The sequence below is a fragment of the Hyaena hyaena genome, unplaced genomic scaffold, assembly GCF_003009895.1.
Source record: "Hyaena hyaena isolate Hyena2069 unplaced genomic scaffold, ASM300989v1 scaffold_112, whole genome shotgun sequence".
Taxonomy (NCBI): domain Eukaryota; kingdom Metazoa; phylum Chordata; class Mammalia; order Carnivora; family Hyaenidae; genus Hyaena; species Hyaena hyaena.
The window spans coordinates 1762943-1789342 of record NW_024080744.1 but is presented as its reverse complement, the minus strand read 5'-3'; the positions used below and the strand labels follow the sequence as shown (position 1 = coordinate 1789342).

General features: G+C 41.6%; 1 protein-coding gene across 3 annotated transcripts in view; it reads left to right on the top strand.

Annotated features, from left to right (window-relative positions):
- Nucleotides 1–24098, top strand: part of TNIK (TRAF2 and NCK interacting kinase) — a 398088-nt gene extending 373990 nt beyond the window's left edge. For all 3 annotated transcript variants that reach the window (XM_039236518.1, XM_039236516.1, XM_039236515.1), the window contains 10 exons: nt 1999–2163; nt 4209–4320; nt 5165–5335; nt 6807–6950; nt 10084–10218; nt 14380–14480; nt 16728–16877; nt 18628–18787; nt 19036–19175; nt 21382–24098. In XM_039236518.1, coding sequence (XP_039092449.1) covers nt 1999–2163; nt 4209–4320; nt 5165–5335; nt 6807–6950; nt 10084–10218; nt 14380–14480; nt 16728–16877; nt 18628–18787; nt 19036–19175; nt 21382–21465 — 1362 coding nt within the window. In that variant the 3' untranslated portion in view covers nt 21466–24098. The remainder of the gene's footprint in view (nt 1–1998; nt 2164–4208; nt 4321–5164; nt 5336–6806; nt 6951–10083; nt 10219–14379; nt 14481–16727; nt 16878–18627; nt 18788–19035; nt 19176–21381) is intronic.
- The last annotated feature ends 2302 nt before the right edge of the window (nt 24099–26400 follow it).

Here is a 26400-nt window from a genome sequence, read left to right as displayed (position 1 = left end):
GGCCGTTGTTCCTTTATCTCTGTATTCCCAGCAGAGTGCCTGGCACACAGAAGGTATTTAATTCTAAGGAGATGGTTGAATGGAGAAAAGGCTGATGGCTCAGAGTGGGGAGATCCACAGGTCACCACTGGATTCCTTCAAGCTTCTCACTGTCTGGGCCGTTTCCCCTCGTTAGCTTCTCCAGGTCTTTCTTGACAACCAGTGTGTCTGCATCAGCTTTTGGCTTGAGCCGAATGCTAGGGATACACTAGAGAACCCGGAAAAGTCTAAAGAGACCATGTGTGATTTATGCTATGGAGAGTTTGGGGGGAAATGTTAGAAGGCCTTTCACTATTTGAACAGAAGTTAAAAGAAAGGAAAAGCTGCCCGGTACACATAAAAGAGGAGACAGTGAGATGAATTAGGACTGAACCCTATGAATGCCACTGAGGAGACAAAATGTTCAATTCTGGGAGCAGGCGCTAGTACACGCTGTGGATGAACAAAGACTGTGGGGACAAAATGAATCCAGAAAATGCCCCTCTGCAGGGCAGTTTGCAGGCCAGGAGCATGTTGCCAAGACACAGAGGGCACTGCGGCTTTCCAGTTATTTCTTAAGCTCCCCGGTGACACCCGTTACATGCACCCCTTCATGAACCTGGGAATCTGTTTCATCTCCCACCCCCTCCAAAATTGCCTCCTTTCACTTCTAGCCAGAAGCAGGTACAGAGTGGTCATGGCAAGACAAGGACAGGCTCTGGAAGGCCCCAGAGAAGGCAGGGAGTGTGTCTGCCTGCTTTGTTCCTGGCTGATGCCTCCATATTCAACAAAATGCTTCACACTTAGTAGTCACTCAGAAACGTTGGGTTTGAGATGAATGAAAGAAAGGGCAAAGAAGGGAATCATTACTTAATCAGGTCTGCTCTAAGAAACCTCGGTGAGCTAGTCACATAAATGTTATATCAGAAAGCACAATACTGGCCAGGCCTGCAGTGTGGCTACTGGCTTTTAGGAAGCAGAGCCGTCTTTTAATCCTGTATTTCTTCTCTGGGATCTTTGAGAGGAGGCTTTGCTCCACAGGCCAGTGGTTTCCAAACTTGTTAGATCATACAATCTTATCAGCAAAAATTTTAGAGCTTGCCACTTCATTACAGTGTATTTATTTCTAAATCATACATTTGCCCTACTGCTCTTTTTATATATATTACAAAATACCTTGAAAGGACATTAAAAAGGGATGCCATACAAAATAATTCAAATATTGTTATTGACTATCCCTTGTTAGTCATGATGACTTCCATTTTTTACTGCTAGGTACCCTACTTGCTTATAAGAGATGCAGTATTAACAGTAGTGGACTAAACCTGTAGTTTCAAATAATCTGCAGTTTATTTCAGTAAGTCTTTTTGTAACTCCTGTCCGATCTGATTAATTAATCATTGTTTTGACCTCATGACTGACAAAGAGCCCTGTGATTTGGGCAGATAGCATCTCTGCATTTTCTTGGCCTACACAGTGTGTGGCTTATTAGTATTTCTCATCCCAGCCTCGGCGTTTCAGCAGTATTCTAGGTCATGTATGTGTCTTGTGGGTTTGCATCGTTGTAACCTGGTAATGTACCTGCAAATCCAGGTAATGGCACACTCACAGGCACACACACACACACAAACACCGCAGAGGAGAACCACGCAAATGCAGACCTCAGGCGCTCAGCCCCTCCACTGGCGTGTGGCATTCCTGCCGTCACATAGGAACCCCCCCCCTTCCTGTGTGATCTTGACTGCCCCTCATGCAGCAAAAGGCCGCATGGTCAGTCCATATACTAAGTATTAGCAAAGCTTAACCTCTTTTTTATTTTCTTAGTAAAATAGAAATGTCAATGTTATCTTCCCGCAGACCCCAGCCGGGTCCATTTGGGGACCACAGCACCTGTGCCATGTGAGGGGTGACACCGCTCTGTGGCCTTTGCCCTCCCTCTCTAATCCCTCTCTAATGCTCCCCATGTGTTGTGCCCCCCAGACATCTGGAGAGAAGAAGCGATCTGGCCACAGTGACAGCAATGGCTTCGCTGGCCACATCAACCTCCCAGACCTGGTGCAACAGAGCCATTCCCCGGCCGGGACGCCAACTGAGGGCCTGGGGCGCGTCTCCACCCATTCGCAGGAGATGGAGTCTGGGACCGAAGTAGGTACCCGGCAACAGTCTCAACAGCTCTGCACTGGGGGGGGGGGGGGTTGGGGGTGAAACCCTGCCCCCTGCCGTCTTCAGGAATAAGGCTTTGTAAGCTCCCTGAAATGTGTTTGTTTGTTTGCTATATAATTATGCAAATACTTTAATGGAGGAAAATCATGGAAGCAGAGCTGTAAAAAAGATCTCAGATACCATCTGGCCCAATACCTATTTTTACAGATGACAGTACTGAGGCTCAGAGAGGCTAAGTAACTTGCCCATGGCACACAGCTAGTTCGTGACAGATCTAGAACTAGAACTGGGATTTTCTATCTCCCTGGTCAGTGGGAGAAACTAGCCTATAGAGATCCCACAGCCAGCAGTTGAGGTTCATGTTTATATTAATTTAGTCAAACTAAGTTTGACTTAAAATGAGGTTGAAATTCTTTGTTAAGTAAAACATAAAAATCAATAAATAGACAGGCTCTCAAAACATCCATCTTCCTAAACTCCAAATTGTGTGGAAAAGGGAGAAATGGGTATTTAGCTTTCCTATATAGAAACAGTCCCTGGAAACAGACTGAATAAACACAGTCTGTTAGGCAGTGCTCTTAGGGATAGTTATCCGAGCCTGACCAGTGGATGAGTTCATGGTACTTGCTCATGTTTCATGAACCACACGGAGGCCCCTAAGGTAATTATGAAGCCTATGCACTGGTGTTTTTGACGCTGTCCACACACACTAACCTTTTGTGATGGACCCTTTGGATTCTGCCTCAAGGGAAAGAACACAGAGTGGGGGATGGAAGGCAGCATATCCTCTCATGGCTCCCCCTAGCCAGGTCAGGTTTTCTCTGCCTGAACATATCTAGCAGTACCAAAAAGAACCCCATGGGATTGAACTCTGGTTCAGATTCTGCTCCGGCTCCAGCTCTAAGTGGGAATGTTAGTACCTGCCCCACCTCCTTCAAAGACTTCTTCTAAAGATCAAAGGAGAAATGTATATGAAAGCTCTCCATTTGGAAGGAGTCTTACCTTGTAGGAGGTGAAATTGTTTTGATTTCATAAGGTGGAAGGAAAATCAATTGGATCTTTGTGGTTTTCTCCATATGTGTTTAGGGGTCCTGAGATGTTTTTATTTTTAAATGGAAACCTGAAAATAAAGCTAGAAAGTGAAAACTCAGTTAAAGACTTTGTCCAAAAAGACATATTCTGATGTTGAATGCAGGTCTGTTTGTGATACTAAGAGCACTTGAGCATAGTCGAATAGAGATGACAGACAAGATGAAGAAGTAGTTATTATACCTTCCTTGGCAAAGCTGAAATATGGAATTTCACCATGTGAAGCCCTGATATTTAGTTTGCTGTTCCCTAGTCAAGTCTAACTTCATGTCTTTATTGGGATTTATTTTTTAAGCAAATCCTCAAGGTGTGCTTTGCCTGCAAATCCAGTACCTTCGTGAAGTCCCTATAAATAAGGCATGCAAATATGAGTATCCTTTTAAAGAGACCATTCTGGGAAGGAAAAATATTCAATCCCTGTATGAAATTGTCCCTGAATTAAAGATTTGAGGGCTTCTTGAGCCAACACCAATCCACCTGCATCACCAGGCCAGCTTACAAGGGCCCAAAGGCTCCAAAGGGAGACTCTGGTGGACTAGATGTCCAGGATGAAATGCTGCTCTGTGGACATGCTTACTTAGTTTACTGTGTCAGCTTTTCTTAAGACCATTTGGCCAATGAGGTTACTTTTACTTCAAGGAAGAGATAAGCTCTGTCATCATGGTCATCTTACCAAATTGTCCAAAATATAATTTGCCCACTGCAACTCTTGCAATCTGACCACTAATGGAGCCCTGCAGAAGCACAGTGCCTAGTGAGTAACCAGTACCAGGAAAAGCTGGAGAGAGAGGCACACCTCGACTCCAAGGGTCAGAGTGTGAACAGCTAAATAGATTGAAGAATCCATAATCATCCTCAAGCCCAAGCAAAGTATTCCTAGAATTGTTCATTACTGCAGTATTTATCTGTTCCTCTTAATCCTCTTGTGTACCCATTAGTATGGCATGGGGAGTAGCACGAAGGCTTCCTTCACCCCCTTTGTGGACCCCAGAGTATACCAGACATCTCCCACTGATGAAGATGAAGAGGATGAAGAATCATCAGCTGCGGGTAAGCAAAACGACCCAGATGTTTTAGAAGCAGCTTGGTTTTCCTTCCTGGTATGATCTGATAAAGAAATGAATTATTGGTTTAGTAGTTAAGCCATTTCCTGCTTAGGCCCTTTCTTAAAGGGAAGTTGGTTTTCTTTTTGTTTGTTTTGTTTTGTTTTTATTATTATTATTTTTGTAGGATTCCTAAAACAGATTTCTTTGTCTCCTATTTTTTTTTTCATCTCTTCTATTTTGCTTCTGGTAGGAACCCAGAGGTATCCAGGGGCCCTGGGAAAAGCTGTTCCTCAGAGATCTCCAAACTTACCACATACTTCTCAAAAGCAATTTCTGGGTACAATGCTGTGCACGCAGTAGACACTTAATAAGTGCACGTTGAGTTGTGTTGAGTTCTAGGTGTGTGCTTCCTACTGCACAGGTCTGGCTGATTTAGAGGAGAGTCTTGCTTTCTGGACTTAATGCAGCTCACTAATCATCGGGGGAAACTTAGGCCAGTTGGTCAGTTGATGATACAGAATTTTAAAAAGTAAATCTTTCCTGCATATGTTCTATGAGATGGGGGTGGTGTGTTCAGTTTTGTGTAATGAATATGTATTCTCTAAACTACCCAAGTAGTATCTTTAAGTGTTTTACTAATAGTTAAAATACTGCTTCTGTGAATGACTTATACTGTAGTCTACTAAAAAAAGAAAATGTATAAAATGTGCATAGTTTCAGAGTTTCTGCACCTTTCCCCTAATGCACACTACACAAGGAGAAATCACAGGGTTTTGAAGCCCCTTCTCCATATCTTCACTGGTTATTTTCTAAGATGCCACTGACTTCTCTGATTCTTTTTCTCAAAGCTCTGTTTACTAGCGAACTTCTTAGGCAAGAACAGGCCAAACTCAATGAAGCAAGAAAGATTTCAGTGGTAAATGTAAACCCAACCAACATTCGACCTCATAGCGACACACCAGAAATCAGAAAATATAAGAAACGATTCAACTCAGAAATACTTTGTGCGGCTCTCTGGGGTAAGTGCTTCTCTTTACTACTCATTAATACATCGATCCTCAAACATTAAAAGCCTCTGGAGCTTACCATCCAAAGAACAATGGTTAAATCAGGGGTGTCAGTCAGAGTCCCAACTTGAGACTGTGTTGGCCTCAGGAGAAATCAAGAGCAATTTTACGTGTAGCAAGAACTAATAGGGGTGCCTGAGTGGCTCAGTCAGTTAAGCATCAGACTCTTGATTTCAACTCAGGTCATGATCTCATGGTTCATGGGATCAAGCCCCATGTCGGGCTCTGCTTGGTATGTTCTCTCTCTCTCTCCATCTCTGTTCTTCCCCAACTCTCATACATGCACTCTCTCTTTCTCTCAAAATAAATAAATGTTTAAAAAAAAGAACTGATAACTTAATGCCCAAGATAACAAGATCAGACTCAGAAATGACCATGACACATAATAGTGATGGCTAAAGTCAGCTACCTAACCAGCTATCACATATTACACATGATGTGCCCCCCATTCTGCCTGTATGATCTATGCAATACCCTGCAAGGGGAATTAGGCATAACCCCTATTCACAGCTGAAAAATCAGCCTAGAATGTTAGCGAATTACTAGTAGTAGCAAGATAAAACTGAAAACTGAAAACAGATGATGAGGTTTCCCTTCTAGTTCAGAATATCAACCTACAGTTCTTATAAAAGAACTGTGTGTGTGTGTGCATGTGTGTGTGTGTGTTACAGGGGCAGGAAGGAGTTAGTTAATTTGTCTAGGGATGAATTTTTAGGATGCCAACTATCCAGAGAAGACCACTTACCTGCTAGCACTTTTGTAATAGGGATGATTGCATGGGAGATGGACTGGGCTAAATTCAGATACCTGACTGGTCCCTTACAGCCAGTATTTCTGCAACTCTCAGGCTGTTAACACCTTCACTTGCATTGGTTTGTTATTTGCTTGACAGACAGCAGAACCTTGAGGGTATGAGATATACGTAAGCTTTGGTGAGAGAAGGAGGAAGGGCTTTTCTTCCAGTGGGGTATGGAAATGGGATACTCTGCTATATGGTGAAGGTGGGTAGGCTAGAAATCGCTGCATGGACAGGGGTGGAGCAGAACCTTGGGGAAGTCTTGAGGTGGGATTTATAGAGGGAGACCAGAAAGGGGTGGGTGTTACTGGAAAGGAATATAGGTAATTGTGCTAGTGTCACAGCTGTGCCCAAGGCATCTCTTAAGGAAGGACGCTATACTAGGTAGTAAGTGGCCAGATGTAATGAATGCTGCTACCACTTTATAAAGGAAAACTAATTTCGTTACCAGAGGGCAGTGATTTCATTACCATGGCACAGTTTCCACTTCTGCACTCCCGACTGTAGTACCTACTTGCCTATTAGTTTCTAGTCACAAGGCACAGTTTCCTAGGTTTTACAGGGACCCCAGCTGCAGAGGGTTAAAGCAATAAAAAGTCAGTCTTGGGGTATTTCTTAAATTTACAGGTGTAAACCTCCTGGTGGGAACGGAAAATGGCCTGATGCTTTTGGACCGAAGTGGGCAAGGCAAAGTCTATAATCTGATCAACCGGAGGCGATTTCAGCAGATGGATGTGCTAGAAGGACTGAATGTCCTGGTGACGATATCAGGTATGTTACTGGGGTGTTACTGGGATGACCAAGTCCTCTGAGTCTGCACAGGTAGGAAAGGCCATTGTTACGGAATCTGGTCTGGATCACCTGGCAGAAGAACCAAGCGGCACTTGGAGATCTTGGAAGGCAGTTGATTTATTTTACGCCCGTGGGCTCAGAGGAGATCACTCTCCAGAGGTCTAAGCCCCGAACATAAGCAGAGGGGACAATTTATAGTCTGTTTGTGCACAGCAAGTGGGGTGGGAAGAAAACCCGGAAGGGGAGTCTTCAGGCAGGGACTTGAATTCCCCTATCAGTCCTGTCAGCCATCTTGTAACAGATTTTTCTCTATCACCATCGCCTCAGTTCTAAAAAAAAAAAAAAAAACAGTAAACTCTGCCCTTCCCAGCTAACTGTGACATAATAAATTATAGCAGTATAGCCAGAGAGATCACTCGGGTTTTGTAACTCTGCAGATAGTGACCTCCAAAGGGAAGCCTTGCACCTCTGCTTGATCTCTGAATCAAGCAGAAGTACCACAAAGGCTGTATATGTTTATAGACCTTTAACCTCTGCCAGGATCAGCAATGATCTTTTGAAGATGTCTGAGCTCTAGTCATTGCTACCTACTCTCAAATGGAGAATATCAAAACGTAGGCTTCTCAGGGTGGGAAATGTTGTAAGCAGAAATGTCTCTGGTCTCTTTTCTCTCAAGAACTGTTCTAGCTTATACTCCATTGATGCCAGCAAATGCAGCTGGCCCATTGGGTGATTGAATCTGTGAAGAGATTTGGATGTGGGAATCATTCCTGCTACACTCTGCAGCTTTCCGGTTCCCAAAAAGAACCAAAAAAAAAAAAAAAAGCCTACACAGAAGTGAAGGCTTTACTGTTCAAAAGTTAAAAATGTAAACTCAAAGTGTTTGTATTTATTGAAAATTCTTTCTGATATGTTTGAAGGAGTTTAATAAATAATATTCCTTTTCACAACATAAACCAGTGGGGTCAGAATGCCTGGGAGTAGGACCCAGGTATCAATAGCTTTCATAGTTTCTGGGGTGTTTCCAATGTGCTGCAAACTTTGAGAACCAGGGCTCTAGACTCATCTATCATTTCACAAAGAGAAAATACAGGGCTAATGGGTTCAACCTTGAATAAAGTTTAACTCCTGGGATGTCTTTCCATTTTGAACAACTGCCTTCACTTGATGCTACAATTCCCTCTTTCCTGTACCTTTTCATGAAAAGAGTTTCATCTCTTTTATTCTCTCCAAAAAAGAGTTAACTGAGTAAATTCTTCTGTATTGTCATTCGTTTAATTCAGTATAGCCTCTTGTTCTTGCTAATGGCTTTCTTGAATGCTACACCAGCAAATCAAATTTAAAACTGTACAGCTGTCACTCACCTACCGAAAATGGAAATGATACCAGAAAGTTCACATTCTGGCTTCATCATGTTGTTAGTGACACATTCCCATTCTTAAAAAACGTAACTATCTCCTCTTATCATGAAGTGTAGATCAGGAAAGGAGAAAATGAAAACAGGAGTAAATGATTCTGGAACTGCCCTCCAATCTGCATTGGCATAGAAGGGAGGAAGCACTGACCTTTCTGCCCATCCTAGCCATTGGGATCAACTCTGGGCGTCTGGCTCTAAAAAGGAACAGTAACTGCACAGTGACTTTCTTAATTTATCAATGCATTCTCCTGTCAAATCCAGTGTGCAATACTTTAATAAGCTTTCTTCTGGAACACCTGGGCAGCTTAGTCTGTTAAGCTTCTGACTCTTGGTTTCGGCTCAGGTCATGAGGTCAAGGCTCATATGCCAGCCCAAGCCTGGCATTGGGCTCTGCACTGATATCACAGAGCCTGCTTAGGATTCTCTCTCCCTCTCTCTTCCCCACTCACACACACAGGCGCTCTCTCTCTCTCACGATCTCTCTCTCTCTCTCTCTCTCAAAATAAATAAATAAACTTAAAAAATAATAGTAATAAATAAATAAATTTTCAGGGCACCTGGGTGGCTCAGTAGGTTGAGTAAGTTGACTTAGGCTCAGGTCATGACCTCAAAGTTCGTGAATTTGAGCCCTGCATCGGTCTCACTGCTTTCATCACAGAGCCTGCTTCAGATCCTCTGTCTCCCTCGCTTTCTTCCCCTCCCCCCATTCTCTTTCTCAAAAATAAATACTTTTTTTTAAAGTTAAAAAAATAAATAAATGTTCTGCTTATATTTATCACATCTGTAAATATAAAACATCTTTTGATGCCTAAGAGAAATCAATGGAAAATAAGTACTCAAGAAGTAGAGCCTACAGGCCTAAATGTCTAATCACTTAGAAAGAGCCACCCCAAGGGACATTTTCTTAGCTGCTACTCAGATGATCTTATAGAGTATACTGAATTGTTCTCCTTGTGTATTCATCAACATTTTTAAGATATTTTCTTATCACAGAATTCCTTACCCCAAGAGTGCTTTACCAAAGGGAACCTTGTATTTTTCCAAGTACACATCTTATATTCTCCTATTTTTGTTTGGCAAGCGATCTCAGAATCATAAATGTGTCCAGAGTTATCTTGTGAGCCCAGGTTGCCTTCATTAACATTGTTTCTTGTCTCCTTATAAAATTCTTTTTGTTGTGGTTGTTAAGTAAAATAAAACTACTACCAGCTGTCACCTTTAAAGTAATAGAGGAGGTGAATAATAAGTTCTCCATTAACATACGTCATTAGATTAGAAGGTGAGGGAAAGGCAATCACACGTAAGCACGTTAAAATGTCCAGTTATCCACACATCTTCATATAATTGGATCTAGAATGTTCTGGAACTCTGATCAATTATTCTGTTACAGAATTAGGTCTTGACACTGCCCTTTGCATTGAGAAGAGAGAGTAAGAGCAGCTTGCTCAAATAAGAAACAAGCTGAAGGTAAAGACAAATTATAAAATGGTTATTTGTCCAAAACACTTGGAGGGTTTTAATCACAAGTCTTGGCATAGACAACGCTTGATGATGCTGGGGACACTGGGTTTTGTGCCTTCACACCATACACAATTGTAAATAAAAATAAATGAAAGAAATAAAATGGAGATGGGGAAGGACTGAGAGAAAAAGCTGTCACAGGGGCATGAAATTAGAGCTCTGCTATTTCAACAGGAAAGAAGAATAAGCTACGAGTTTACTATCTTTCATGGTTAAGAAACAGAATTCTACACAATGACCCAGAAGTAGAAAAGAAACAAGGCTGGATCACAGTTGGGGACTTGGAAGGCTGCATACATTACAAAGTTGGTAAGTGTCAAGTCATGGAACTGTTTACTCCGTCGAAATTATTCCACTTTTTCCTATCAGGTATTGATGATGCATTTGTTGCCAGTCTAAGATGTCGTTGGAACTTTAGGTATACTTGGGTTATTTCCAAAAACCTCAGATTGATGAAGCTCAAAGAGTGCGTTCAGAATAAAGTCCTATGTTGAAACATTTATGTCCACTCCCTTCTAAATACTCATTAAAATAACAGTAAAGGAATAAAAATGCCATAAACCCACAAGGATAAGGGATCAGAAGAAGAGAGACTAGCAAACAAGAAATATCAACAGAACTGAACAAGAACAGTTGAATGATGAGGACCTAACCTAGATGACCAGGAAATGCTGAATTCTACATCTGCAGTGGAGAACAGCATCAACATCAATCTAACCACGTAACAGAACCCAGGAAAGCCCAGGGTCTGAGGCGCCAGGTATATTTGAGATGGAGATGGAAGGAGAACTGAAAATAGGATTATTGGGTGGGTGATGAGCAGCAAGTCCTCCCCCACTGCAACAGAGGATGCAGAGTTGGCACAGCTGATCTAAATTGTGGGAATATGGCATTGCCAGGACAGACAGACAAAGAGCTACACACGCATATACACAGATGCACCCCTTCTTCCCCTGTTTAGCTCCCAAAATGTTGGCGGCCATACTTACATTCCCAAGCAAGAGATTGAAAGATTTGTCTTTGGAGAAACTAAACAGCCAGAAAGAAAAGATGTTCAGGTACTAACATCTGAAGTGCCATGAAAAAGCTTGCTATCTAACCACCCACACGTGAAGCCAAGCAATGGGTAAGCCCATCTGTACCTGATGTGGGGACATTCGCCAACAGGAAGGGAAATTAAACAGAAAGGATGGTAGGCAAAACAAAGATAATGAGGAGTGGAAGAAGATTTTAAAGGAATTTTAATAACCTCAGGGTAAGAAAGTAAAAGGATCAGTCCACGTGCTTCAAAATCTAAGTAACATGAGTTTTAAGAAAAAGAGAAAATAAGAAATGGAAAGGGAGGAAAGTATCAAAAAGGGATATAAGAAAATTTCTAGAATAAGGACTTGAAATCCCAAATTTAAAAGATTCACATAAGGGCACCTGGGTGGCTCAGTTGGTTAAGCATCTGACTTCAGGTCAGGTCATGATCTCGCAGTTTTGTGAGTTCAATCCCCACAATGGGCTCTGTGCTGACAGCTCAGAGCCTGGAGCCTGCTTCAGATTCTGTGTCTCCCTCCCTCTCTCTGCCCCTCCCCTGTTTGATCTCTCTCTCTCTCTCTCTCTGTCTCTCTCTTTCTCTCTCTCAAAATTAAATAAGCATTTAAAAATTTTTTAAAAGGATTCACTGAGTACCTGGTATAGAATGAAAAAAAGATTCACAGGAAGATATAGTAACATGACACATCAGTACCCAGGAAATGAGGAGGTCCTTAAAGCGTCCAGATTATAATTTTTTTAAATAAATACTTTATATATAATAGGCACAGAATTAGGTGGCTTGAGATTTAGTGGCAATACTAGAAAATGGAACAAAGCCTTCAACTAGTATTTTATAAACCATCTGTATTAACCAGGGTTCTCCAGAGAAACTGAACTAAGAGGACACACACTTATATACACACACGTGCATAAATGTATATATGTATATATATATAAAGAGGTATATAAATACATATATAAATATAAATACAAATATATACACAAGTATATATGTATATAAATGTTGCATATATACCTATGTATACACATATATAAAGAGGTTTATTATAAGAAATTGCCTCACACAATTATGGAGAAGTCCCAAGCTCTGTAGTCAGCAAACTGGAGATGCAAGAGAGCCAGTGTTTGAATCCCATTCTGAAGTCTAGAAAAGACCAGTGTCCCAGCTCAGTAGTCAGGCAGGAGGTGTCTTCTCACTCAATCTTTTTATGCTATTTAGGTCTGTAATTGATTGGATAAGGCCCATCCGTATTGGGAGAGCAGCCTGGTTTACTCAGTGTGTCCACTCAGATGTTAATATGATCCAGAAAAACCCTCACAGACAAACTCAGAACAATGTTTGACCAAATACCTGGGCACTTTGTGGCCAGTCAGGGTGACACATAAGAGCTTACCATCACACCATCAAACTGCCAGTCAATTTTGAATGTTGTATGAAAGACACCTTCAGATGTGCAGGGTCTAAAAACATTCATGTTCCATACACTATTTCCCAGGAAACTACTGACCAATGTGTCCCACCAAAATAAAGGAATAAACCCAGGAATCCAGGTAAAAGGTGAAGAAAATGCCCAGAACGACGGTAAAGGAAATTTAGATGATAACTCTACATAGGCATAGAGAGAAGTCAGTCCAAGCAGGGTGGGACAAGGGAGCATTCCGAAAGGCGTGCCCCCAGGAAAAATAAAATGTCGCTAATAGATTCCCCGCCATGTTTGACTGTACTGAAGGTATTTGCAGCACCAGCAGGAAGTCTACATGTGCTCAGAGATAGACAATAAGGAAATGGGAAAAAATGACAGAAAACCAAAAAGGAAATGTGACTGTGGCATACTATTATGCGTCAGCTGTGAACAAGAATAATTTCAACATGGGATCTTGATTTAACCAAAAACTTAAACTCAATGGTGTGGGGGGGCGGGGGAAGAAATGTGTGTGTTTAAGAGAGAGAAGTACAGGGGCGCCTGGGTGGCTTAGTCGGTTAAGCGTCCAACTTTCGCTTAGGTCATGATCTCGCGGTCTGTGGGTTCGAGCCCCGCGTCGGGCTCTGTGCTGACTGCCAGCTCAGAGCCTGGAGCCTGTTTCAGTCTGTCACTCCCTCTCTCTCTCTGACCCTCCCCTGCTCACGCTGTCTCTCTCTCTCCTAGAAATAAATAAAACATTAAAAAAAAAATAAAAAAAAAAAAAAAATAAAAAAAAAAAAAAAAAAGAGAGAGAGAAGTACAGAGAGGAGACAGTTCTAATCGGCTAAATCCTTTCCATACTCAGGCTGATAGATAATATCAATAATGAAACAAATCAATAACATTATAAACATGTTATTTAGAAATATGGAAATAAATGGCTGAAGAAGTAGTTGAAAGTATATTAAAGACTTTCAGGCTTTAAAGATTATGTAAACAGACTTTTTAAGACTATGTAAACAGAAGGGGAGAGCTCAGAGAGCAAGAATTAGGTTCATTGCCCTGGGCTGTCAAATTTCTTTAGGACAACTATTCTGTTGGCCCAGATGTTCTATAAAGCAAATAACTGCCACATGCACTGTCTTAGCCTGCTCAGGTTGCTACAGCAGAATGCCATGAACATTAAGAATCTATTTCTCACAATTCTGGAGGCTGGGAAGTCCAAGAGCAAGGTGCTGGTAGACTCAGTGTCTGGTGAGGGCCACTTCCTCATTCATAAACAGCTGTCTTTTTGTTACAGACTTCATGTAGTGTCTGGAGAGAGGGATCTTTCTAGGGCCTTTTTTATAAAGGCATTAATCACTTTTAAATTCCTAATAATTGGAATTCAAATTCGAATAATAACCAAATGGCAAACTTAATGTCTCTACCCATTTGCTAATCTTTCTACCATTTGGCCATACCAGCTCTCAGCTTCTTCCGTGTGGGTGACTATGAAAGCCAGGCAAGGGGCGCCTGGGTGGCTCAGTCAGTTGAGCATCTGACTTTGGCTCAGGTCATGATCTCACGGTTCGTGGGTTCAAGCCCCGCATCGGGCTCTGTGTTGAACGTTTGCCCAGAGCCTGGAGCGTGCTTTGGATTCTGTGTCTCCTTATCTCTCTGCCCTTCCACCACTCATTCTCTGTCTCTCAAAACTAAATAAATGTGAAAGCCAGGCAAGGGGACAGGAAGACTATTATGCAGATTCTTATTACAATGAATAATTCACATCTAGACCTAGCGAGTAAAGAGATTTCTAAGCCTTCAGATGAAGAGCCTTCAGTATAAAGCCAAAGGCCACAGTATTCTGCAGACTGAGTACTTTAAAGAAAGTTCATTCTGTATCTGTGAGCAAATCTCACACCAAGAGCATCACCTTCAATTATTATAATGTATACTTACATTATTGTGGCTTACACATTCAGTGATGCAAAAACCTGAATAAGATGGTATACTCTTTTAATTCATAATTTTTCTGTTACAGTTAAATATGAAAGGATTAAATTCCTAGTGATTGCCTTAAAGAATGCTGTGGAGATATATGCTTGGGCCCCTAAACCATATCATAAATTCATGGCATTTAAGGTAAGTGGGCATGTGATTATCTAAACAAGGGATTTTTTTAAAATTTTGGGTTCCTACCAGTTAACAAAGTGATCTGTCTTACACATCGACCAGTACCAATTTTTCTATAATAATAGCCCCCTTTTAAAAGTATAGGAACTCTTAATATAGATTTATTACTCCAAAAGCAAAGACTAGGCACTAATAAATGCTATAAAATTAGTCAAATTAAAATTGACTGGGTGTGGGGGATAGATGAAAGGGGTAAAAATTGGAGAGTGCCCTCCTTCATTTCAGGTCAACAAATCATCATCTCCCGGGGACATTTAGTATGGGATGGTTACTGGGCAAAGCATGAATTGTGGTGTTAGGCAAATGAGATTCATTATTAAGCCATCTAACTCGGGTGCTCTCTGATATGTGATCTGAAAGGGGCAGACCAACGGCAGCACCAGATCTCAAGGATGAATCGTGTCTCCAAATCTTGTAATCCTTATAAGCCTTTTGGGGTAAAATCCCTAAAACTAACATAATGCGCATATATCCCCAGTGTTATTGGACTTCCCTGAAATGAATACTGAACGTGGTTACATGAGGAAACGGCTTGACTTCTCTGCATTCTGCTTTTTCATTTTTGACCTTATCCGAGTCTGTACCCACCATGGTTGAATTGGTCACTCGTGTGCAAGAGTGTGATGAGGATATGCTAGCAACATGAACTCCAGCTCGTGAAAGATGACCCCCCGGCACCCCCAGAGGCTGGAGGGACCAGTACTTGCAGGCACTCTGATATTTACAGAGCCGCAGAGTTCTATCCACAGCCCATGTGAATTTATCTTCTGCTCCTTGTCTCTGTCTCCTGGTGTCTCTCGCTTTCTTTATAGCGCATTGGCCCTCATTTTTCTCCCCATCCTTGTGACTGTTGTCTCCCTTTGACCCTTTATGTATTCTTTCTCGCCACTTACGCCATGTAAGGGCAGAAGCTGCTTGGAAACATTAGGAAGCGCTCTTTGGGGCTGAATCACCCCATTCCTGTCTTTTTCCATTAGTGCAAGGGGCTCATTTGCGATGTGCTCAGGAAGACAGTTACATCCATGGAAATGGGCTCCCCTCCATAACCCCACTTTCATGGAGAGACCTTTTTGGAATGTAATAACGCTTAAGGGATAACTCCTAAATAAGCCGAAGCGGTGCCACTGTTCTGCCAAAAGCTCTGTCCACAAAAGCTTTTCAGTCAGAGTCCCCATTCCCAGTCAGGTCGGGAAGTTACTGCCATCACTTTACCAACCAAAATGCGGGAGAGGGTACAAAATGCAAAATGCTAGCTGTGGCACCGAGCCCTTACATACGGAGGCCAGTGCAAAGACAAGGACTGGAGCTGGCAGGAGAAGACGCCAGGGCCTCCCCTACTCAGAGACTCCTTTATCAAAAGATGAAGAAAGAGGGCCATCTAGCTGAGGCACTTGTGGTTTTCACAAAGTCTCTCCCAGACGTCAAGGCCCAGTAAACGGGGACTATGCCGAAATAATGGCAAAAGAAAACAGAGGAATGCTTGACAGCTCGTTGGGGCTTGGGCTGTAGATTCAAACACATGGAAGCTTGATAAATTTGGCTGGAGCTCTCTTTTTTCCTTCCTGGTTGAGCCCAACTAGCCAACGTAAGTCATGAGCCTTGGGATGTTCCAGCTTCCTCCCACACCTGTGCCACCTGCTTTGTTGCCCAAACCTAAGTCTCAGGTGTCAACAGTAAATTTAAAGAATGTGCCAGTCTGATACTCACTCACTCACTCACTGAGGGAAAAGCAGAACCAGAGTATGCCCATTAATCCTCAGCAGACTAGGCACGGAGCTGCCCAGCTGCCTACCCCAGGCTGTCTCTGAAAGGGTAATGGTCATATGCGGGCCCGGCTGTTCCATGGTGGAGGAAAGGAGCCAGAGAGAGGTGGCTGGACCTTCCCCAGAAGGAAAAGGCCAGAAATAAACAGGAAGAAACAGCAGCACCCAGATGCCAAATTTTAAAGTAGAACGACACTATCAAAATTGACAATAGTAAACCATTTCTCTGCCCTAGAGAACAGGGCCACAAATGGATGCTAGACACTTCCTCCTAGAGCTAGAATAGGAATAGATCTAAAGCTGAAAGAGAGATCTCTGGGCTTTTCAATGTAAGAGAATCAGATACGAACTTCTACCAGCCTGTGGCTAAAAGAAAAAATTATTCAGATAACCTCTTTGAACGATGTGGACACTCATGGGGTGCTTTTTAAAGTCTTTTGCAGATCTCCAGCACAAGCCACTGCTTGTTGATCTCACAGTAGAAGAAGGTCAAAGATTAAAGGTTATTTTTGGTTCACACACTGGTTTCCATGTAATTGATGTTGATTCAGGAAACTCTTATGATATCTACATACCATCTCATGTAAGTACCTGGGAGCCCACTGTCCAGGCTCTGTGTACAACGTTCATGTAGAAAGAGATTTGCTCTTGTACATTTTTAGCAGAAGTCCTGCTAATTTTTACTAATAGTTGTAAAGCAGATGAACTTTTAGCCTCCACTAAATAGACAATGCTTTTAATACATAACGTGTGAATTTAATTAATTTTTATGACTGCTTGAAACTGAGTAGTACATAACAGCAGTTCTTTGCCATGTATTAGACATGTTGTCTTGTTGAACTTCAGATTAAAATGCAGGTGATATTTTTCCTTCAGGGGAATAAATTGTGTTTTTTAAGCAAAAGTGTAGTAGATGTGTTCCTATTTGCAGTTTTTGAAGGGAGATGGGCTCATTTTATGTGGGAAGTCAGTGGCCCCTTTGTGCTTTGTTGCTCTCTTCAACTTGCGGATAACATCATACAGTGGAATCAGATGCTAGATCCCGGCTTAGCATCCCAGAAGTGCATCCTGGCTTAGCATGTATTCACTGTGCAGTAATGGGCACATTAGACAGTCCCTCCAACCCTTGGCTTTCATATCTGTAAAATGGCGATAAAAGGACCTATTGCAGAGGGTTATCATCAGCATTAAATGAGGCAGTACCTCTAAGGTACTTGACATATGCCCCTGCAAATTGTAGTATTAATATTGCAGTCCTGACACGTTGCCTAAAACCTGACTTTCAAACAGAAATACTGCACATGGTTTCACTTATTAGGATTGGTACGGTGCAAGTTGTGTTTCCTGTACGTAATCCCAAGGCTAATGTACCTTAGACACTGTCAGGAAAGTCAGAGGCCTGATCTGTTGCTGATTGGTATTTTGAGAGTTTAAAGACTTCACTGCAAAGAAGCACAAGTGAAAAAGTTGTTTCAGTACATGACACGCACACACTGTTTCACACGCACACAGGCAGCATTCATTGCTGCGTCCGAGCTTTCCACACAGGTATGTGCAGGTGTACCCAGGACTCACAGCTCATATTCCCTGTGAGGTGATGGGGGCCTCACTGTGATCATCCTGGGTCCTCTCATCTACCTGGCCAGGCAACTACTGGACTGCCATGACACCCCCAGCTTGGGGAAATTTTTTTTCTAAACGAGCCATTAATTTGGATTATTCTGTTATTTAGTCACCCAGATAAACAGTCTGTGTTGTATGCTCATAGCCTATTTGGTAGGTGGCTGTTGGGTCCCACACTTTGACCCTATTTATGCTGTTCCCATTAGATTCAGCTGGTGTTTGTTCCCCTCATCTTTTTTAGAAGTAGATAGAAAACATATGAGTTTTAATGTCTCATTTGATCCATGAGACAGGTGATCAAATCCCAGTTTTGCCACCAAATATTAGTGCAGCTATGGTCAATTTACATAACCCCTCTGACATGAAGCTGCCTCATCTATAAAGATATCTACCATGGGGAGCTGTCCTAAGGTCTAGGAATTAGGCATGTAAAGAGCCCAGTGCTTGGCACATAGTAGGTGTTCCATAGTTGTAGTTGCTTTTAGGAACAAAGAACTGGATTCTCAACCTAGTGCCTAAGTTTGTATTTGTATACTGGGGTATTTGACAGGTCAGTGGTTAAATGAAGCAAAGCAAAGCAAAATGCCAGTCTCTAGAATGAAAATGGGGGTGGGGGAGGGATTCATTTTTATAATTCTTAGAGATTAATAGTCAAGGTGCTGTCTTATTGTTTTAAAAAGAATAATGCCTGGCCTTTCTTTGTCTCCTAGATTCAGGGCAATATCACTCCTCATGCCATTGTCATCTTGCCTAAAACAGATGGAATGGAAATGCTTGTTTGCTATGAGGATGAGGGGGTGTATGTAAACACCTATGGCCGGATAACTAAGGATGTGGTGCTCCAATGGGGAGAAATGCCCACGTCTGTGGGTAGGTTAACCATTCCTTATCTCCTTCAGCAGTTACACCCCCCAAATGAAACAAAAGTCAAGAAATGTGAAACAACCATTTGATCCCACAAAAAAAAAAAAAAAAAGTCTGTGAATAACACTTGTAAGACTTGCTTTGTCTGTTTATCTCAAGTCGTTTGTCATTTTTGTGGTTAAGATGTGAACAGATGCTGTGAGTTATTGCCCATCTAATGTTTTTAATGCAGTTTTGGAAATTCCTTTTGACAGCCTACATTCATTCCAATCAGATAATGGGCTGGGGCGAGAAAGCTATTGAGATCCGGTCAGTGGAAACAGGACATTTGGATGGAGTATTTATGCATAAGCGAGCTCAAAGGTTAAAGTTTCTATGTGAAAGAAATGATAAGGTAAATCCGTTTCAACATTTGCATTAGTGTTTGCATTTTAAGAGACCACCAGGTACCTGTGAAACCTTCATTTTCCTTTATACTGATTTGAATCACATCTGTGTTAAACAATCAATATTATCTTCAAATGGCATTATTTGGTTTGATTCACATGAACCCTCAAAATATAGTATTCGCATATTAAAAAAGACATTAAAACTTCCAAAAATTTCTTGTAAACCCATAGTAACTTTTGTGGCCTGCAGGCCTTGTGATGACTCAGCACACATCCCAAATTCTCCTAAGTACTTGGAAGGGTTGGCCCATCGTTAATCATTCACCCAGGGTCAACTTTACACTCCACTTTTAGACTTGTCACAAAGTCACCATGGGAACCTAACTCATCACATTATATCCACTTTTAAATGTAATACATTGGACATGTATATATATATAAACTTTTAAAAACTGTCACCCATTCCTTAAGGAATGCACCATCACAAACTCAACTAGTGCCATGTCCTGTGTCATTCCAGCCATGTTTCTTCTGAAGTGTCATAGGGGGACTGTTTTGCAGTGACATTGGTGGAGTCCGTCTGGCATGATCAGTCACCTCAGAAAAGTGTTTTGAGGCAACGCTGCTTCTCCCTTGCCCTCCCTGTAGACCAGCCCACATTTCTTAGTATTAGTGGTTAAGCTGTGCTCATTTGTGAATTCATCCTTTGTGACTACGGCCAACTTAGAAATGCTGTCCCCCAAACAGCAGGCATAAACACTTGTAGTAAAGAATGTGATGGGTTGAACAGGTGTACATCCGTTGGTCCACCCTGGCACCCCAGAAGCCAGATGGGTCTCAGTCTGACCCTGGGAGTGTGAGTCTAGACTATCTCCGACCCTGGCCAAATACTCTGACCTGGTGTGGCCTGGGTAGACAGTAGTTGTGGGTGGCGAGGATGGTTCCAGGGCCTTACCAGAGTATGCCAGGAAGCAGACCTGACCCCTGGCAAAACTCCAGCCCCAACCCAGTCACTGGGGATCATAAGACTAGGAATGATCTGGGCGTAGACCACCACACTCCAGTTCATTGAAGACCCACCCCAGCAAGCCGGTTTCCAGCCGTGCCCATGCCCTCAAAAGCTGGCTGAGACAACGCCAGTATCTGGGGCCCAAGGTTTAGAGCCCAGGGTGTACACAACCTGGAGAGAACAGCAACCCTTTTCCCCCCATTGTGTTTCCATGGGCCCTCTGTGCTTCCACAGTTTGATTCATTGACCCTAAACAGTAGCGGTACTTACATATATAGCTTTAGCTGAATGCCAAGCATTTCCACAGAACTTCTTAAGAAGTTGTTGGGAGAGACAGCATTCTTCTGAAGGAGCTGTGGCAATGAAATAGCAGAGACTTTACACTAGTGACAAAAGTAAATGCCTTGGACCAAAGTTTGGTGTTGGCTGAATGAAGGGCTAGGCCACAGCCCAGAATAGTATTTAGCTCGGGCAGTGGTTCACTGACATTCAATCAAGCAATAACCCAGATCTTGCTCACTTCTCTTAGTTGTTTGATAAAATAATTTAACAGACCCAGATCTAATGAACTATGGGTCTGTTAATGCCATTATCTCCTTTGGCCTAGGATATGCCTGCACCAGCAGGCAAGCCAAGAGTTAACTCCTGGCATACCAAATGAATAGGCATTAAATACCTTATCCTATCTGACCACATCATATTTTTTCCCGTAACTTTAAAAATTGAGAACTGAGATTGTATAGTAGTCAGTAGGCCCCCAAATTACCTCCCCTTGATTTTGGGAATTTGAAAAGATTCTCTTGAGCCCCAAAGTCTGCTCTCTTGTCAGAATGGGAGAAAGTCTCTGTGGCTTTCCAGACATTAACAAAAGACCTGTTGTGTCCTAGGCCAGAAATCTAGCACATTCCCTAGCATGAAACTCCCTTTTAAAACATAAACATCCTAAGGGGTGTTGCAAATCAATATATAACCCCTCCCATGTTCCCGAAGGCCAGTACCAATAGTAACAATCATAGTAATAAAGTCAGGAGTGTTTACAGAGGATGCACTGTATTAAAAGGCACTTTATAAATACCAGCCGTTGAGTCTTAAGAGCTGACACATGGCAAGGATAGGACATGTGAGAGAAAATGGATGGACGGTTGAAGAAAAGAGGAAAAGAAACCATTCAGTTGAACTAACTTCTTTTTAATTTCAAACAGGTATTTTTTGCATCCGTGCGATCTGGAGGAAGTAGCCAAGTGTTTTTCATGACCCTCAACAGAAATTCCATGATGAACTGGTAACAGAAGAGCACTTGGCACTTATCTTCATGGCGTTATTTCTAATTAAAAAGAACATAACTCATGTGGACTTATGCCAGTCTAGAGGCCGAATCAGAAGGCTTGGTTGAACATCCCGCTTTCCCCTTTTCCTCTCCCTCTACCTGTCCCAGTACAGCCCACAGTCCATCTTTCAGTGTTGCAGCCTGGTTGAGAAGGAGAGAAAAAGGTGGCAGGAATTTCCAGGAGATCCCCCAAGAATGCTGCGTTGTCTGTGGACAGAAATGGACCATGTGCCCTTCGGAGTTAGGGATAGAAACAAATATTGTGTGCTCTTATGATTCAGCTGTGTTATGGTGGATTTTGAGTTTTGTTTTGTTTTGTTACCTTTTTTCTTTACCCCTTACTTTGTAAGAATGGGGAGAGAATGCATACCGAGAAAATGAGTCTGTTTTTTAATTCCATTTGCCTGCTAGCTTTAAGAATACGGGATATTGTAAAATTTCCAATTTCAAATGGTGAGAGACAGCACAATAAATGTACCTTATCTCCTTACGCTGAAGGCCATAATTGCATAGTGGGGTAATTTTAGAACTCTTTTGCCTTCACCAACCCAAAAGGTTGCTTTTTGATAGCAACTGGCTAATGAATTTTTAAAAGAGAAGAAAAATACTAGTTTTCCCCTCTTTGGGGAAATAGATTTTAAATGGCTAAACTACTAGCCTTAGACTAATAAAATCAACTACCATTTTTGTGAGTCTGACAGGCCCATTTTTATATGGCCCTGTACAGAATGGAATGTATGGAATGGGATAGTAGTGCCATTGAGTCGAGTTGGCTCTAACGAGTGAGGGACTCCATAACACAACTTTCCCTCAGCTATTATGCAACAGATCAGGGCAAAAGATGGGATGACTGATGGGGTCAGACAAAAAGAGCTTCTGGGAAACAAACTAAAAAGAAATTTATGTGTGTGTATATATATGGATATGGATATCCATATCCATATATATATATACACATTCTTTTTTTTAATGCACAAAGCCTCCAGCTAAGAGGTCACGTGCTTTGGGCTTCATTAGGAGTGAGACATTGTCGAGTTCTTTCTGGGAATTGGGGAGTGAATGACATCCAAGCTCTGGTCATTCCCAGCTTTCTCCTGAGGGTGCCACTTTCTCAAGATGAAAACTATGACTGGAAAAAAATAATAATACATGTTTCTGAGCTGCCTGTGTTCTCTCTGGGTTGGTGAGTGAAGGGACGAGACTACCAAGCCCGCCAGAGACACAGCGGGCACCACTTGTTCAGAGTTGATAGAACTTAAAAGCAAGGCTTTGGCCAAATTTCTGAGACCCTGATCATTTTACCTTCCTCCAAATTATCCAACATACGGTAAACAACATTTGTGCAGAGATATGTATGTATTTAGTTCAGGTTAACTTGTGTCCTTATAAACTCTTACTCAGATGATTTGAACTTTTACGTGACTGTCTGGGGTTTTTTTTCCAAAGCTACAAGCATGGCCGCCTGTGGTATCGAGGTGTTGCAAAACGATCTGTGTTGCGCTTCCTGTTTTAACCTACCTCGTTTTGTTTGTTTTGTTTCACTGTTCATCACAGCAGTGTTATCTCCAGGAGACATATAGAGAGCTCAACTGGCAATCTCAGGTGTATTTAATTTTTTTAAAACAAAACAGTAGTTGACCAAATTGTTCTTCTGGAAAAATTAAACAAACAAACAAAAGCCAACAACAACAACAACAACAGAACAAATGTGGCTTATTTCTGAAGAAAACAATTAATGTAAACAGATTTTCTTTTCAAAGTCTGTGATCCTATTGATTTTGCCAAAATACATTAGCAGCTGATGTACTATTAATGAGAACGATATACACGTTAGGAAAATGGAGCCATCTCAATCTGGCGGTTTGGGTAAACAGGGTAAGGGCATGGGGAATTATTCCAGTTTCTGAAGGAGATGATTCTGCCCCTCCTGTAAAGGTGGTTATCATTTGCCTTTATTCTAAACAGGTAACACACGAGGATGGAATTGAGGACTATCTTCAGGTGATCACCAAGATATCCTCACCGTGGTCCCTTTAGCTCTCAAAAGCGATGAAATCCCCCTGTTCTCATTTTTATTCCTGTGGTTCTGCTGCTGAACAATCCTATCTTCACAAATTCCATGCAACAAATTCAGCAATAACCTTTTGGACTGAATCTAGCAACTACTGTAATTGGATGCCAATGTGGACAAAATATATTGATTTGGGTCTCATCCCCAAATGCGATTGCCACCAGCTCTTTATATTGCTGCTGTGGTATTCTGAACCAGAAGCTTCTTTAAATTATGTTGCAAACTGATCTTTGTTTTTATGTTATGTTTTGTTTTTATTTCTAAGTAATCAGTTCGAAACACACAGCTTTAAATGATTTTTTTATTGTGGGATTTTGGGTACAGTTAAGAAATAAAAGGGAATCATTGTGTTTAAACATAAGGTAGTTTGTGAATGTATTTTTTAAAATCTAGAGTCATTGAAACAAAAACTCATAAAACAATATTAATGCAGTCTTGTTTACAGTATGTACAGTGACATAACATAGAACATGAGCTCTTTCTGGTGCCAACAACAATAAAACACAGACGTTAAACATCAAGCCATGCCTTCTATATTTTTGTACAAATATTTTACACTGAGTACAAGGCAAAACTAAATTTAAAAGGTCCCCTACCAAAGCTGTGTTTCTTAGCAGATACCTAGGGAATTCCTGGAAGCTTTTATCTTCAAGAATACATTTTCTTCCATCAGGACAGGCCCTGACACATGGAGACCCACTGTGTCATGCAGAGTATTTCAGATATTGTTCTTATGGCTCATAACAATCTCCACCTTTCTGGTTTGCTTTCTTTCCCTCCCCGACCTTTTTCCCTTTTTTCCCCTTTTTTTCTTTTCTTTTTCCTTTTTTTTTCTTTCTTCTTCCTTTTTTTCTCGGGGGAGGGAGGGTACAAAAGATTGTGCTTTTCATTCATGTTAATAGAGTTTTAATAAAAATTTCTTTAGTTTTGAAAACAGCTAGTTTCAGTTTTTAGTTTTGGTTCTTCCCATAGGGGATTTTGTCAGTAGAATTGGCTCATTTTATTTTTGTTATACAAAGAGAAACTGAGTCTTCCCCCCAAAGTAAGTTTTACTAGATCTTTTTGGTCCTTGTTGCTCTAAATTGATGATCATACGCTAAATCCCCTGAGCCTGCCTTGCTGCAGTCTTGGCCCAGGATCCGGCAGGTGGCCATCATTCTAGGGGGCCAGTCAGGGAACCTGTAGTATGGATTCCTGCATCCAGTGGGTGGTAGAAACAGATGACCGCTAGGAGCTCAGTTCAAATGGTGAGAGTCCTCCCCAGGGCAGTTGCATTCTGACCACTGCCAGTACACACAAGATAAATGAAGACAGCTTGCACTAAATTCCACATAAAATTAATGGTTCTGCTTATGTATCTCTCATGGTTTTTCTTGAAGACTTTTAAACGATGCTTCCAGAAGACCTAGAGCTATTTCACCAGTATAGATGATGGCACAGATGAAATCCCACAAGGCCACTTGGACAGGAATTCCATTTTTCTTAACGCAATGGCATTGCTTCTAAGGTACACGTCTTACATACTTGGCACCAAGCACACATTTTTAAAAAGCATCTTCATTCCTGGTTGTCAAGACCTACTAACAGTTTTCTGTCTGCTCTTGTGACTCATTGGTAATTGGTGTCTCTGGTCCCTCGTGTGGTAGATTAGAAAGAGATGTGACATTCAGGTCAGAGCTCTTTTGGTTTTGTCCATAGCCAGACAAAGAAGTGCCTGAAGCCTGACCTCCCATCCCATGAAGCTAAAAAAAATTTTTTTCTCTACTATTATGTGTACCAGTTCCCATCAATGTATTCTTAGAATGTGGAAGAGCTCTTTGTGTTAATAGTGTGTGCTGTCTTTGAAAGTCTGCTTGAACGGCATCACTTGCGTTTGTGCTGATTGCTTTAAGATATGAGATGTCCTTCGTTATTTTTAAGAAAGAAAATAAAACTTTTTTAACCCAATGGAGGAGAACAGGAGAATATCCACAATCCACTGATAACAATCCTGAATCATCCTGTCAAGCCCCTGGTACTCCAGAATCCTTTCTGAAACTATGATCTGGCCATCTCAACAGTTTCTGTGAATTATTAATTACCTTTTCAGTTCATGTCTCAAACAATCTAACGAAATCAAAGCACAGCAAACCAATCTATAACTGGCCTCTCCCTTGAGACTACGTAGCTACAACAAAAAACCCAAAAGACTAAGCGTGATTTCACTGACCAGCCAATATTTCTCAAATGCTACTACATTTTGGCTCTGGTCAGTATAGTGGCATCAGGAATCCAAAGATGCACTGTTCTTTCAGGGGTCTCAAAACGGTATAAACTGAGCCCTTTTCAGAAGAGCTAGAGCTTGAGAACTTTCAGGTTCAACACCGACCATTTGTGCGTTTCTACTAAGCATTTTCTAGTGTTGTTTTTCACGCTGTATGTTCTGGGAATTTTTCCACAGACCACTAGAACATTTTTTTAATTGCATAGTGTTAAACAGTATGAGACCATGACACTCTGGTGTGAACTTTAGCCTTCCAAGCCTGCATTTCAGGAGGTGCCAGAATGCACCGAAACTAAAGTCCCCATAAAAAGCATTTTTAAAACAAAAATCCCTGGATGTGTTTTTGGGATATTTCAAATCGGGATCAAAATCTTAGACTCCATTTCCATGATGCCAAACATTTGGATGAAGACTAAAACACACAGTTAAAAGTAGAAATGTTCTAAAGATTACAGACTTGGGGTTTGGGGTAGATATCTTCAAACTAACTCACCTTGCATGATAGGGTTTGATGTCGATGGTTTATTTTTATCATCACCGCATTACATTGCACTATTGAG